Below are 17,020 nucleotides of genomic sequence, written 5' to 3'. Positions count from 1 at the left end.
GGTTGCTGCAAAAGTAAATTGAAACGTGTGGTGCAGATCTTAAACATTGTTAATAATGCCATGTAAACGTTGAGTTCACTGTAAGATTCATAAGCGTCCAGTATACGTGTTTAATTCTATGCAGAGATGTCTAGTTGTTGGAAAATGAATTAGGTAAAATGGCTAAATGATGATGGCAAACATGTTTTCAGAAGATAGTATTTTGAGGCAGTGGACGGGAGCTGTAAAGATTCAAAATGACAAAAAAAACAAACATGTAATCTTCATATTAATGGTTCAACTTGTGGGCTATATTACAAGTCTTTATGTCTGAGGATCAAATCAAAATGTTTGTTTTAGCTTGCTTTGAAAATCTTGCTGTACAGCTGTGGTCACCATTCAAATAACATTTTGTGTTCAATGGACAAATGCAATTTTATTCAGGTTTCAATTCAAGTTAGCAGACAAGAAAAGGTTCTTTTGGCATTTGTTTTAGTTACACACATGCTGAGTTGCATAACACTTTAGTCAGCTGTCTTTGATATGGCTCACAAACTTCTAGGCATACTGATTTTGAAACTAAATAGTGCACTTGTAAAATAAAAAATAAGAAATTATCAGATTTTCATCAGATTTAAGAAATTATGATACATGTATAACCAGAATATTCATAATTTGTTTCCTTATTGAACCAATACATTTTACCGTTAATCTGTGCATAGTACAGTCGGTGAAAGTCAACTTTGTGTTTTACAAAAGGTCAAAAGGTTGTGCCTTGTATCATCACCTTAAGACCTTTGGTCATCTTCAGAACACAAATCAAGAGATTTTTGATGAAATCCAAGAGCTTTCTGACCCTGTGGAGACAACAATGCAACTGACACATTCAAGGCCTGGAAGGGTAGTAAGGGCATGTTTAAAACTTAAGAAGAAGTTTTCATTTTTGGGTTAACTATCCCTTTAAATATTTCACTTCAGTATACTCAGTAATTTACTTATGCCCAGGTTTGTTTTGGACAGCCTTTAAAAAATGTAATCACATTTTATCTACCCTGTTTGCTGCCTTTAAATTGCTACTGAAGTGAGTGGGAATGCTTTCGAACAGCTTCATCCTGGTATTAGTGATCTCCCTCTCTGGCTTTTATTCCAGCAATGGCACTGCTGAAATCCTCTTCGCAAATCATACCTGGTCCTGTTTCTATAATTTCTTTAAAGATCACAGCAATTAGAAGTCAGAAGAGTATTTGAACTTGGCGGCATCTACATTTGCATTCTAAAAACCTCTGGAGTATGATTTGAATGAGATAAAGAGGCACATTTTCCTAAATGTTAAATACCTCACCCTTTTCAAAAATGCTATAACACTAGTATCAGTCATCAAAATAAAACCTTACACACAGAGTTTTCTGAGTAAACACAAGCAACCATTCCAGCACAGAAAATGTTTTCAGCCTAACTTCAAAGGCCTTTCTGAAAATCAGCTCAACTTTTTCCCCATTTCTCCGCCTTCTGCCCGAGAGCAGCCAGAGCCTCATAAACAGCCTCTGTCGTAACAGCTCGTGAAAAAATGCCTGCAATGTTGTGGTTGTGCTCACACCCATGGGTCACAGAAGATGGAGATATTCATGATTCAACTGTTGGGTAAATTAAGCCCATCATGACAAAGTTCAACCAAGTGCATTTATCACTCTTAAATCAGCACTATGATTACTGGGGGACAACGGCTTTGTGTCTCATCCGGATGTTGCAGGCGTTCACAATATTTTGCAATATTTTATCATTCCAAATTTAGCCACTCCTGAAAAGGAAGTAAAAGCATTTTATGGAAAGACTTTGATATGAACTTACTACAACACGCGTGCACATACACATTTTTCCATATTGTGGTAATCTCTGTCTTGCTTTATAGATGCAATAATCCTTGCAAACAATTGAAAATCGATCCCTAAATATTGCAACACGGATCATATGGCTATTTCGAAAATTGTACCGGGTATATTAATCATATATAAGCTAATTTGCATATTTTCAAATTATCATTTTTTTTCAGGATTCTTTGTATATCTTTGGATATTTGTATGTGTATGCAAAATAAGTAAAGACTATATTAAAGCCATAACTCAAAAAAACAAATATAATGTTCTTCTTCTTTTCGTAGATGTAATTTAATTCTTTTAAACTAAAAACATGTGTAGCATAGAATGTATTAACACAAGAATCTTTGTGAGTGATGCAAATTATTTTATTGCTAATCTTTACTCAATCAGCATTGTGGTTCCAGCAAGAAAAGATAACCACAATATCATTGCAATATCGAATAAATGCTGTGTGGGTGGATAAATGTGGTCAATACGTGTCACTTTTATTTTTTTTAACTATGAGTACTATTTATGATACTTTAGTAAAGTTTCAAAAATCAATACATTACTTTATAAACTGAATTAAATAAGGCAAAATTAGGTCACACTTTATTTTAGGGTCCAATTCTCACTATTAACTAACCATTAACTTTGACCTTTGCCTCAATTAACTCTTTATTTGCTGCTTATTAATAGTTTATAAGGTAGTTGTTAAGTTTAGGGTATTGGGTATGATTATGGATGTCATGCATTATACATACTTTATAAGCATTAATAAACAGTCAATATGTTAATAATAGACATGCTAATAAGCTACTAGTTATTAGTATGAATTGGACCCTATACTAAAGTGTTACCCAAAAGGATATACTGTATACCGTTTATATTGTTCAAACTTAAAAACTAGAAACTAGTAACTGAAAGTGAAAAATTCTAGGAATTTACCAACAATTAGAATGGTTAAACATATCATTTATTTTCATGAAAGTAAAAACTCAATGATTTGGACTATATTGTGGGCAGATAGATATACAGCATGAAAGAGTATAAAAGAAAATCTTGGTGCATTTACAGTAACCTTTACCATACTTAAAGCTCACCCAGCAGGTTTTGACCTTGAGCAAAGTCAAAGTGTAAATTCAGCAAGTCCATTTCTGCTTTTGTCTGGAGAGAGGTGTGTCAGGCAATTGGAATTAATGAAACCATGCATGTAATTTTTTGTAATAGTTCTGACCTTTACATGAATCAGCATTGACCCCAGGTATTTTTGACTTTGGTTCTATATTTAGACTTCCAAAGTTCTCATAAATCGAGATACTTTGACCGTGGACTTTGAACATTTTATGACCTTTGTGAACTCCATTCACACTGACACCTGAACTTGACTTTTGTTTTGTCCTTTAGGTCTGGATGGAGACCCAGACCTGCAGTTTTTGCTGAATGGTGGAGACCTACTAAAGGTGAAGTCCAAGTCATGGAGAAAGACCCGCTGCTTTCGGCTGAATGAAGACTGCAAGACAGTGTGGCAACAGACCAACAAGAAGTTCAAGAGTGACTCCAGCTGTAAGTGTCTCTGCTGTCCCTTTATTCTGTGCCTGTTTGAAAGAGGTAAGGAGAACAGGACTTGGTCATATCATGAAGAATCAAATTTTACTTGAAACAATAGATCACGGTATAATAAGCAAAACACTGTACATTTGTGAATACAACTAAGCTGCCACTAATTTAAAATAGAAAACGGTTAACCTTGTATAATTTCCTTTCAGTAAATGATCTCATGCTGACATCAGCAAGCCTCACATCAAATGGCTTTCAGAAATTTCTCCACCTTATGATGGGACAAAATGCAAACCATGATTTTATGTAGAAGACAGTAAATCACAAAAAAAAGCTTGGTTTTCACAGCCAGGGTCACAAACAGTTAGACCTGTCCTTCACTTTCCTTTTTTTCTGCCTGCAAGGCCACAAAAGTCTTTGAGTTGGGCGGAAAGGAAACATCTCTGACAAAATGACCAGAGAGGAGGGGAGCAAAATTTTGTGGTGATATTAAATCTTTTTCCCACATGTGGTCCTCTAAGTTTCCGGCCTGGTTCCTCCTGGCCAAAGGCCTCAGACCAGACCTCTTTATCTGCGGTCTGCCAGACTGTGGCTGCCTCCTCTTTGTCCTGCATGTGTGTGATTAAGTAAACCAGGACCAAACAAAATCAAAGGTTTCTAGTGAAAACACCAGTTATCAGCAGGGAAGCCCGCGGGTCTGTTCACATGATATTTTCACCCATTAGTTGGGTGTTTTGACAGGCTTTTAACTCCCATTGGCCAATAATAATGATTGGATGCATTGCACATGTAGTCGAAGCATTCTGGCCTCTTTTTATGTTCTCAAAACAATGACATAAATGGCTGAAAATGTATCTCAAAACATATATTAAGCCAAGTAGGATTTCTCTAAGTGTTGAAAAGTTACAGATTGACTTAGAGACTTGCCATTGGCGGTAAAAGCTGAATCTATAAAATATTGGCTAGTTAACTGTTTAAATGCGAGAAGACAAGTGGATCATGTTTTTATGCACAGGAAGTGAGGTTCTTACTATCTTATAGTGATGACGCCAAGTTTATCTCAAGTTAAATGGACTTGAAAGGGCGGGAAACAAACTGAGGAAACGTAACAGATTGTTTTTATCAAACACTAGTGCTGATGCAGTAAAACTATCCAGAAATGGGACAATGACCATGTTCGTCTTTTAAAAACTGTTGGACAAAGACAGTTTGAATGAAACATCAACCACAGGCCTGTGTGATGCCCCGTTACATAGTTTGACGCTATTATCTGTGCAACAATGAACAGATTTTGCCCCTGTTTGTCATGAGTTTATTATTCCCGCCTCCAGCAGAACACAATGAGAGGTCACATGGTCAACATCCCACCACTGTAACATACAACAGAGGTCATATGAGGCAAAATCAGACTAGTAAGAGCCCTGATATGTTTTTAAAAGCTCTTGTTGGCACATCAGAATTGCTATTTTTAGTATTAAACTTTACTGCCTAAAATAGTTCCTCCTTGACATCAATTAGGCTCAAATAGGGCGGTTCAGGAGATCTGAGAAAAAGCAGCAGACAGGACATATTTTGGAAATGAGAAGTGTGTAATCTTTGCATCATCATCACTACATTAAATCTGCACCATCATCAAATAAAAAAAAAGATCAACCCACTTCACCTCAAAAAAGATGTTGGTGCAATTATGTCATAATTATGTTTTCATAATGAAGAAGTATTTCAGACACTGTGTTTTATATAATACATGAAATGCAACAATAATTATCTGACAAAATCAGAAAGCAGAGGTCAGAATTTGGCCAAGCACAATGTTTCCTTTCTGTCAGCTTGTTTGAGTGGAATCTGAAGGATGCTAGACTTGCTTTCGACACTGCTTTCTTTCACCAGTTCACTTGAGATTGGGTGTTATCCAAATAGTTCTCCTACGGTCCCCATATTTGTCTTTGTGAGCGTGTGCCACGTCTAAAACAGCTAATTATCTCCAGCTGTGCTTTTTTGACATATTCCAGAAATACTGTACAAATAAGCTCTTCTTTTTCATCAAATGGTCGGTGAAAGAAAGCCCTCGGAAATTTTTATACAGTATATAGTCTTTTTGTCATTTTCAAGGCATATTTGAAATACATTGATAAAACCTATAAATTTACATTGAAAATTCAAATAAACTACAAATTCATTAATAGAAATAACAAAAATGTATAAATTAGTTAAGTATTAAAAATGAATTCTATATAATTTCATATCAAAATTATGATTTTAGAAGTACAGTCAAGAAGGTCAAGACCTCAAATAGGATACAGACATTTGCTGTTTTTAAAAGCAGCTACTTTTCATGTTAGACTAGTTTTATAATACAGAGCAGCCTATCTTTAATATCTAATAGATCTTTAAAAAATATATATAATAATAAATAATTGTGCCTTTGCTGTTTTGTCACGTGTCTTGAAATGTGCCATATTAATGGCTAGTGGCTTCTCTTATGTTATGAGTGCACACAACCCAACCCTGATCTGATTCTTCACAGAAAGCCATCTGTTGTCTAATGGGTTTATTTAGGATCATGGATTCATTTAAAAAATCTCACTTGTGTCTTACTTCCAGTTAGAAGAGTTTATCGATCTGTTTGTGCACAGAACGGTCAATTAAAGCTCTAAAGCTGACCCAGTTCTGCTAACACGTTTCCAGATAGCACTGTGTGTACACATCTGAACTATACAATAGATTTCTCATTTATTATTATAGCACAATACATATGATCTGAGAGGAACAGAGCTCATTTGGTCCTATTTAATGTTGTGTTTGTTTAACATTGGGATTAAAGGCCAGAGGGCACATGAGGAGACTGATTGTAATGTACAGCTGTGTTTGCCAAACACGTTCAATAATCGTCAAGTAGGGTGACACCTCTGAGGTTATCAGCTTCTTATCACTGTGTGACATGATGCCTGCGTTAAATTCAATATTTCATACAGCAGTGCTGTGCCAAGGTTCTTTGATTGAGGAATCAAGATTATTCAAGTATCTCGCATGTTAATGTTCAAGTTGAATCGACAGGAATTTACTGAATTAAAATTAATTCACCCACAGTTGCAGAACTGTGCCATGACATGTTATGAAATCAAAATTAACTCAATATATTTGAAGTGGAAATAAGTGCCTCGCCATCAAGAATCTATAAAATTAATTAAATTGATGAAATATAATGAAAATGAATGAAAAGTTTATAAATTAAATACAAGGAGAATTTATATATATATATATATATATATATATATATATATATATATAAAGAAGAATGATATTAATGAAGAATTAATATCACCTGAAAAGACATTGTTTGTATGGGTAATTCAATAAAAAAATTAAATAATTACAAATTGTACAGCAGTACAATTTGACTGTATACCATTTAAGTCTATTCTAATTTCAATTAAAAATATAGCTGCAAGCAGCGATGGCGGGCTCAAGCCACCAATGCCATCGCCACCCCGGTGGCATCAGGTAAAGTGTGCCCAGCGGGCACATGCATTCATAATATCCCTCTGGCAGTGAGGTTTTAAAGGATATGGCAGTTAAAGGGTTAATCCGAATCATCTAGACTTTAAAATTACATTCACAGAACAATATATATATATATATATATATATTTATAACTTTAGTAACACTTTACAATAAGATTCCATTTATAAACATTATGTTAACATGAACAATATTTATATAGCATTCATTCATGTCAGTTAATATTCCAAACTTAAACATTAAAACATTGTTTTATTGTGATTTTTTTCCAAGAACATTTTACCAATTCCAAACCATATCAATCTTAATAACTACCATTATTTTTATTTAATCATTTATGAGTGCTATACAATAGTCCAGGAAAGCTGGAAGAGAAAAACACTTTATATTCATGTGTGTAGAATTATTAGGCATGTTTTCTTTTACAGATGGAATGCGCTAAAAAAGAGTTTTAACTCAAACTGTAAAGTCGAAAATTATGAAATACCCATGAGAAATATCAAACACAAATGCAATACAGAAATGGATAAGTTAAGACTTGACCATTGTACAAAAATGCTGACTGGGTCATGAGGTCAGAAAAGAAGAAGAAAAAAACAGGTCAAGAAGAACTGACAAAAAGAATTGCAAAATAATTAGGAATTAATGTGAAGATTAATTTTTAGTCAATTCTGCAAGACAGACTTTCAGGAAAGGAGGTGGAATAAAAATGAGCTCCTAAATCTTAATCCCAGATTCTGGAAGATATATTCCTCAAACCATCGGACAAGAGGAGGTGGTGCTGGTCCTTCATGAGTCACTCCAATCTGTTCATAAAGCCTATATATAAAGTCTTAATATATAGTATTTCACAATACTTCATGGTATTCTAATTAAAAATTTTTTTGGAATCTTAGATCTCTCAGAACCTGACACATTGTAATTCTGAGACTCCAGGAAAGTGGCAGTTCTGTAAAATGTTGGCACTGGAGACTAAATGCTCCCTGATAGTTTCACACCTAATTCACTTAACACACACACACACACACACACACACACACACACACACATTACCCACAGTGACAGTGGGACTGAGTGACATCAGATGTATGATAGTTTTTTAATTTTCTATCATCCATATAGTGTTGTATAGTCATGAAACTATGCATATTTCCTCAGAATGACTTGTCTTCTATGTGTAAATTTTTTTGAAGTGTTTAGAAGCTGCACTTTAAAAAAATAAAAGACATTTACTGGTTACTTTTTTACTGTTATTTCAAAAAATCACCACGACAAAACCATTCACGCTATCCAAAATTCATTCGCATCTGTTCTGTAAGATAAATTCTTTAAACAGTGGTAAAAGAGGATGTGGTGCTGAACCTTCAAGAGTCACTCAAAACGTATCTGTCCATAAAGCCTATAAAGAATTATTCTTAATATACAGTTCACAATACTTCCGCTTGTTATTCTAATTAAGTGAGGGTCATTTTATCTGTAAAATACATAAAATTCATATTATTTTTCTTTGAAAGATTTCTATAAATGATTTAAATCATACTTGTTTCTACAATAATTATTTAAAAGTAATCCTATAGCTCCATCTGGTGGCCATTATTGGTACTAAGAATTGCAAGCTTCATTTATAAGTTATGATAGTTTTAATTTTATGCTGGCTCTTGAAAATGATAAAGCTTTGAAACTTACTGTGGTTCCTTCAAATGATGACTTCTACGTATATAAAAAATTATGAAGAGTTTGGAATGAAAAAATTTAAAGATATAGTAAAATAACTATTGTATTTTTTTATGTTACTTCAATAAATCGCTATGGCCACACCATTTAAGGTATCCTAAACCCATTCGCAATTTAACATCTTCAGTATATTGGCTTCATGTTAAAAAAAAAGTTTGGTGTGAACTACTTATGTCTTCTTGGAGGAGAATGAATTCATTTACAGGCTGATTTTATCATAAATCCACAATAGAATTTCTGAGTTCTGTATCAATCTGTGTTGTTGTTTGTTTATTTTTATTTTTTTATTTTTCATAGGAAGATAACTGATCCTTTACTCTCCTTTTTAATAAATGTGCTTATAAACCAAAAACAAGCTATTTATAGCTGTATTTATAAACTGCTTACTACTGGCTATTAATATTGGGACAAGGCTTTATAAAGCATGAACTGACTATTTACTTTTTGAGTTTGAAATTATTTATTATTAAAAGGTTTTTTACGATTTTTAAAAATTCCTAAAACTGTAAGAAAAGGATAAGGCTTAAGATTTCTATGTGAGTGGCTAAATTTATTTGTTTTTATAACTATAATGCATAAACTATGAAATTATACAAAATATATAAAAAAGTACAACAGTTATTGTTTTCCAATGTTTTTTAGCCTACTGCAATCATTCTAAACAGCTTGAATAAAACCTGTTAATATTTATTATAGACCACTGTAACTGTGTATAATCTAACAAACAAGTTTATTATGAAAATAAAAGTGTGTACACCAGATAAATTGGACGATAAAGAAATTGCTAACAATAGTATAATAGAGCATGTTTTATGTTTTTAGGCGTTTAGATGCAGAAATTGACAAATCAAATGTAAAATAAAATGTAATTGATTTAATTAAATATAGATTAATTCTTGTTAGAGCAAAATAATAAATAAATAAATACGTACACACATTAAAAACGCAGCCAAAATGAATGAATTACATTTTTTATATAGATTAAAATTGAAGACAGAAGCAGCTGGTATATGCGGTCACTTAATATTCAAATCCAGTAGATCCACTTCAGATATATTTCTCAACGGTTTACGTTCACGTGGCTGTTTTCGTTTATATTCGGCAAGCTATTTTGAAATAATCTTGTCCGTTATGTGTTCGTTCGTACGACGAAAGGCAGAATCCTGCAGCTCGAGAGATATATGTTATTGTGCCAGTCGCGCTTTCAAATAGTCTTGCACACTTAAACGGGTCACAAACACCTGCATTTAGCTCTTGTAGTGTTACAATGGGTTTATTCTGTGCATTTGTGGTAATATTTTATTTAAAAAAGCTCTTAAACAAGAATAAATTCGTTTGTTTTGAGCTCGACACTGTACGCGCTGATCGGAGGCGTGATTTCAGATAGGCAGCCGCAAATATTTCATTTTCACACAAACAGTTCAAAAACATCTGAATTTAGCTCTTGGTGTGTTCTAATTGGTGAATTGTGTGATATCGCTGCAATACTTTATTTTTAATAGCTATAAAACAAGAATAAACTCGTTTTTTCTGAGCTCATCATTCCAGATGCTCATGCTCAGAGCGGTGATTCATCTCTCGTGTTTCTCACGTATCACTGACCACACATCAATTATTAATGAGCCCTGACCCGGTAATAATCATATATGTTGGTTTAGCTTGTCAGTGTGAATTAAATCCAAGTATTTATTTGTATTTTAACCGATTTAAAAGAGAAACTAAATCTCCGGTAATTGCACCTGTAGGGGCGCAATTTCTCTCAGACAATGGAAGTCTGAAGCACATATACTCAAACAGAGGGACAGAGTGATATGAGATGTCTGACAGTTTTTTAATTTTCTATTATCCATACAGTGTTGTAAAGTCGTGAAACTATCCATATTTACTCAGAATGACTTTTTGTCTGTATGAAAAAAGGTTTTGAAGTGTTTGGAATTTAAAAATGCAGGAAAATTAATAATTCCAGTTTTACTGTCATTAAAAAAAATCACCACGACAAAACCGTTCAAGCTATCCAAAATCCATTGGCAATTTAAGTTGTTTAAAATGTTTTGGCATCATGTAGACAAAGTTTGGTGTGTATAGTGTTACTCTCCTCTGAGCAGTATGCATTAATTCACAACTAAATGTAAAAAAAAATCCACAATCAAATCAAAATAGCTGACTTCCTGTTGATCGTAGCTGATGACTGTGAATTAGAAAGTTGTCCGTCTTGATAAGAACAATTTTTTTACCGAGTTTGGTGTCTGTAGCTAAAACTAACCCCCCCACTTTTGACAAAAGGTGGCGCTATAGAGTGCCTCTTCCACGCCCTCTTATGAACTTTTGCCAGTGTCTAGTTATCATAAATACTGATATGTGTTCTGAGTTTGATGAAATTCTAAGCATGTTATATGCCTCAAAATCACCTGAGAAGTATTCCAGTTTGACATGTTGCCACGCCAACAATTTTTTAGATATCAATATCCCCCTTGCAGATTTATATCGGCTGTGTTTTAACATTATTCTGATGAAGTTTGAAGCAAATCGAGTAATAATAAGATGCTGAATTCAAAGCATTTTGAAAATGACACACTTCCTTCTGCCAGTTGGTGGCGCTATAACTTTGACTCCTAATAGTCACATATATGCGATCGACATCATACAACGAATAATCTGATGAAGTTTGATTAAAATCAGGAAATGTATGTGGACGGTATTAGAAACTTCTTGTTTCTCATTTCTCGCCATAATTTCAACGCCTCGCCACGAGCAAACCGTTCGAGATATCAAAAATCCCCTGGCAATTTTTCATCCCCAGTGTCTTGAGATCATGTTGACCGAGTTTGGCGGCAATCGAGAAAAAAACCTATGACAAGTATTTCAAATTCCAGAGCATGCGCTTTTTACATAACTCTAAATAGCTGACTTCCTGATGGGCGGGGCCTATGACATGCAATACGAAAGTTGTTTGGCACGATGAGATCTATATGTGTACTGAGTTTCATATGAATATGTGCAAGTATGTGTGAGCTATACATCAACATTTCTGACTGTGTTCCAGGGGGCGCCGTAGAGCCCCTGTGCCACGCCCGGGTCCCAGCCTCTGCAGGCTCCTAAAGGCCACAGATTCCAAAGTGTGCGCAAATTTTCAAGAGTTTTTGAGTATGTTAAGGACCCCAAAAGCCCCCACAACTTTGACGAAAAATTTGAATACTAAACCCTAAATAGCCAACTTCCTGTTGGGCGGAGCCTATGATATGCAATACAAAAGTTGTTTGGATTGATGAGATTTATATGTGTACCGAGTTTCATACGTCTACGAGCAAGAATGTATGATATATGGCCCTCCATATTCCAGGGGGCGCTGTAGAGCCCCTGTGCCACGCCCGTGTATCAGTCTCTGCCCGGCCCTAATGGCCGCAGGTTCCAATCTGTGTGCCAATTTTCAAGACTTTTTAAGCACGTTAAGGGCCCCAAAAGCCCCCGAGACGTTGGAAAAAAAAAATAATAATAATAATAATAAATATAGCTGCAAGCAGCGATGGCGGGCTCAAGCCACCAATGCCATCGCCACCCCGGTGGCATCAGGTAAACTGGCAGTGAGGTTTTAAAGGATATGGCAGTTAAAGGGTTAATCCGAATCATCTAGACTTTAAAATCACATTCACAGAACAATATATATATATATATATATATATATATATATATATATATATATATATATATATATATATATATATATATATATATATATATTTAGTAAAACTTTACAATAAGATTTCATTTATAAACATTATGTTAACATGAACAATATTTATATAGCATTCATTCATGTCAGTTAATATTCCAAACTTAAACATTAAAACATTGTTTTATTGTGATTTGTTTCCAAGCACATTGTACCAATTCCAAACCATATCAATCTTAAAGCTGCAGTAGGGAACTTTTGACGCTCTAGCGGTTAATAAACAGAACTGCTCGCGTCTTGCGGAAGAACATTGTAGCTGGAGCTACTTCTCTCTGTTTATGTCTATGAAGAATCACAAAGGTACTGGGTTACTCCGCCGCGGTACCCCGAAGCAATCTAAAATAGCCGAATATAAACACTTATTATAGGTGTACCCTAGTGATTCAGGACAAGCTAAAAACACGGTTTGGAAAATGGATTCATGGTGTACTCGCTTATTATGTTCATTTTTCTACATTTTGAACACAAACAAAGTTACGGACCGCAGCTCTGATTGGTTGTTTTATACCGGGAGCGCATGACTTTCTGCAAATGGCAATAGGACCACTGGGAGGAGCCAGAGGAGCTTGATTTTTTTTCACAGATTATATGTCTCATATTCTACTGTCAGGACATAATGACCGGTTTAATAAATATGTAAAAAATATTTTTTTACAAAAGTTCCCTACAGCACCTTTAATAACTACCATTATTTTTTATTTAATAATTTATGAGTGCTATACAATAGTCCAGGAAAGCTGGAAGAGAAAAACTCCCTATATTCATGTGTGCTGAATTATTAGGCATGTTTTCTTTTACAGATGAAATGCGCTAAAAAAGAGTTTTAACTCAAACTGTTTTAACTCAAAGTCGAAAATTATGAAATACCCATGAGAAATATCAAACACAAATGCAATACAGAAATGGATAAGTTAAGACTTGACCATTGTACAAAAATGCTGACTGGGTCATGAGGTCAGAAAAGAAGAAGAAGAAAAAAACAGGTCAAGAAGAACTGACAAAAATAATTGCAAAATAATTAGGAATTAATGTGAAGATTAATTTTTAGTCAATTCTGCAAGACAGACTTTCAGGAAAGGAGGTGGAATAAAAATGAGCTCCTAAATCTTAATCCCGGATTCAGGAAAATATATTCCTCAAACCATCGGACAAGAGGAGGTGGTGCTGGTCCTTCACGAGTCACTATAATCTGTTCATAAAGCCTATATATAAAGTCTTAATATATAGTATTTCACAATACTTCATGGTATTCTAATCAAATCATTTTTTGGAATCTTAGATCTCCCAGAACCTGACACATTGTAATTCTGAGACTCCAGGAAAGTGGCAGTTCTGTAAAAGTTTGCGATGGAGACTAAATGCTCCCTGATAGTTTCACACCTAATTCACTTAACACACACACAAACACACACACACACACACACACTCACACACACAGACACACATTACCCACAGTGACAGAGGGACAGAGTGATATCAGATGTATGATAGTTTTTTAATTTTCTATCATCCATATAGTGTTGTATAGTCATGAAACTATGCATATTTCACATATTTCCTATGTGTACATTTTTTTTGAAGTGTTTAGAAGCTGCACTTAAAAAAAAATAAAATAAAAGACATTTACTGGTTACTTTTTTACTGTTGTTTCAAAAAATCACCACGACAAAACCATTCAAGCTATTCAAAATTCATTCGCATCTGTTCTGTAAGATACATTCTTTAAACAGTGGTAAAAGAGGATGTGGTGCTGATCCTTCAAGAGTCACTCAAAACGTATCTGTCCATAAAGCCTATAAAGAATTATTCTTAATATACAGTTCACAATACTTCAGCTTGTTATTCTAATTAAGTGAGGGTCATTTTATCAGTAAAATACATAAAATACATATTATTTTTCTTTGAAAGACTTCTATAAATGATTTAAATCATACTTGTTTCTACAATAATTATTTAAAAGTAATCCTATAGCTCCATCTGGTGGCAATTTTTGGTACTAAGAATTGCAAGCTTGATTTATATGTTATGATAGTTTTAATTTTATGCTGGCTCTTGAAAATGATAAAGCTATGAAACTTACTGTGCTTCCTTCAAATGATGACTTCTACGTATATAAAAAATTATGAAGAGTTGGAATTAAAAATTTTAAAGATATAGTAAAATAACTATTGTATTTTGTTTATGTTACTTTAATAAATCGCTATGGCCACACCATTTAAGGTATCCTAAACCCATTCGAAATTGAACATCTTCAGTGTATGGCTTCATGTTAAAACAGTAAAACAGGTGTGAACTACTTGTGTCTTCTTGGAGGAGAATGAATTCATTTACAGGCTGAGTTTATCATAAATCCACAATAACATTTCTGAGTTCTGTATCAATCTGTGTTGTTGTTTGTTTATTTTTATTTTTTTTTATTTTTCATAGGAAGATAACTGACCCTTTACTCTCCTTTTTAATAAATGTGCTTATAAACCAAGAACAAGCTATTTATTGCTGTATGGATTTACATTTAAAAAATTAGCCTACGGCAATCATTCTAAACAGCTTGAATGAAACCTGTTAATATTTATTATAGACCACTGTAACTGTGTATAATCTAACAAACAAGTTTATTATGAAAATAAAAGTGTGTACACCAGATGAATTGGACGATAAAGAAATTGCTAACAATAATATAATAGAGCATGTTTTAGGTTTTTAGGCATTTAGATGCAGAAATGGACAAATCAAATGTAAAATAAAATGTAATTGATTTAATTAAATATAGATTAAGTCTTGTTAGAGCAAAATAATAAATAAATACCTACACACATTAAAAAAGCAGCCAAGATTAATGAGTTTAATTTTTTATATAGATTAAAATTGAAGACGGAAGCAGCTGGTATATGCGGTCACTTAATATTAAAATCCAGTAGATCCACTTCAGATTTATTTCTCAACAGTTTATGTTCACGTGGCTGTTTTCGTTTATATTAGCCAAGCTATTATGTATTTTGAAATAATCTTGTCCGTGATGTGTTCGTTCTTACGACAAAAGGCAGAATCCTGCAGCTCGAGAGATATATGTTATTCTGCCAGTCGCGCTTTCAAATAGTCTTGCACACATAAACGGGTCACAAACACCTATTTAGCTCGTGTTGTGTTATAATGGGTGTATAGTGTGCATTTATGGCAATAATTTATTTTAAAAAGCTCTTAAACAAGAATAAATTCGTTTGTTTTGAACTTGTGACACTGTACGCGCTGATCGGAGGCAGTGATTTCAGATAGGCAGCCGCAAATATTTCATTTTCACACAAACAGTTCAAAAACATCTTAATTTAGCTATTGGTGTGTTCTAATTGGTGAATTGTGTGATATCGCTGCAATACTTTATTTTTAATAGCTATAAAACAAGAATAAACTCGTTTTTTTCTGAGCTCATCATTCCACACGCTCTTGCTCAGAGCGGTGATTCATCTCTCGTGTTTCTCACGTATCACTGACCACACATCCATTATTAATGAGCCCTGACCTGGAAATAATCATATATGTTGGTTTAGCTTGTCAGTGTGAACTAAATCCAAGTATTATTTTGTATTTTAACCGATTTAAAAGTGAAACCAAAAGAGAGTCTCCTCCCTTTTTTAGTTCAGGATATGCACCTGTAGGGGCGCTATTTCTCTCAGACAATGGAAGTCTAAGCACACACACTCAAACAGAGGGACAGAGTGAGATGAGATGTCTGAGAGTTTTTTAATTTTCTGTTATCCATACAGTGTTGTAAAGTCATGAAACTATGCATATTTACTCAGAATAACTTTCTTTTCTGTATGAAAAAAAGGTTTTGAAGTGTTTGGAATTTAAAAATGCAGGAAAATTAATAATTCCATTTTTACTGTCATTTAAAAAAATCACCACGACAAAACCATCCAAGCTATCCAAATCCCATTCACAATTTAAGTTCCTCAATGTTTTTTCAACATGTAGACAAAGTTTGATGTTTATAGTGTTACTCTCCTCTGAGCAGTATGCATTAATTCACAGCTAAATGTAAAAAACAATCCACATTCAAATCAAAATAGCCGACTTCCTGTTGGTAGTAGCTAATGACTGTGAATTAGAAAGTTGTCCGTCTTGATAAGAAAAAATTTTGTACTGAGTTTGGTGTCTGTAGCTAAAACTAACCCCCCCACTTTTGACAAAAGGTGGCGCTATAGAGTGCCTCTTCCACGCCCTCTTATGAACTTTTGCCAGTGTCTAGCTGTCACTAATACTGATATGTGTTCTGAGTTTGATGAAATTCTAAGCATGTTATATGCCTCAAAATCACCTGAGAAGTATTCCAGTTTGACATGTTGCCACGGCAACAATATTTTTAGATATCAATATCCCCCCAGCAGATTTATATCGACTGTGTTTTAACATTATTCTGATGAAGTTTGAAGCAAATCGAGTAAAAATAAGATGCTGAATTCAAAGCATTTTGAAAATGACACACTTCCTGCTGCCAGTTGGTGGCGCTATAACTTTGACTCCTAATAGTCACATATATGCGATCGACATCATACAATGAATAATCTGATGAAGTTTGATTACAATTAGGAAATGTATGTTGATGGTATTAGACACTTCCTGTTTCTCAATTCTCGCCGTA

At 34.0% G+C, this 17,020-nt stretch overlaps 1 protein-coding gene across 2 annotated transcripts in view; it reads left to right on the top strand.

Moving 5' to 3' along the window:
• The window catches only part of plcd1a (phospholipase C, delta 1a), a 61,551-nt gene that overhangs the window by 2,709 nt on the left and 41,822 nt on the right, over window positions 1-17,020 (top strand). For both annotated transcript variants that reach the window (XM_052595866.1, XM_052595865.1), the window contains exon 2: window positions 3,243-3,401. In XM_052595866.1, coding sequence (XP_052451826.1) covers window positions 3,243-3,401 — 159 coding nt within the window. The remainder of the gene's footprint in view (window positions 1-3,242; window positions 3,402-17,020) is intronic.

Source organism: Carassius gibelio, chromosome B24 (assembly GCF_023724105.1).
Source record: "Carassius gibelio isolate Cgi1373 ecotype wild population from Czech Republic chromosome B24, carGib1.2-hapl.c, whole genome shotgun sequence".
Lineage (NCBI taxonomy): Eukaryota > Metazoa > Chordata > Actinopteri > Cypriniformes > Cyprinidae > Carassius > Carassius gibelio.
Note: the sequence above shows the minus strand (reverse complement) of the source record. Positions and strands in the feature narration are given on the sequence as shown.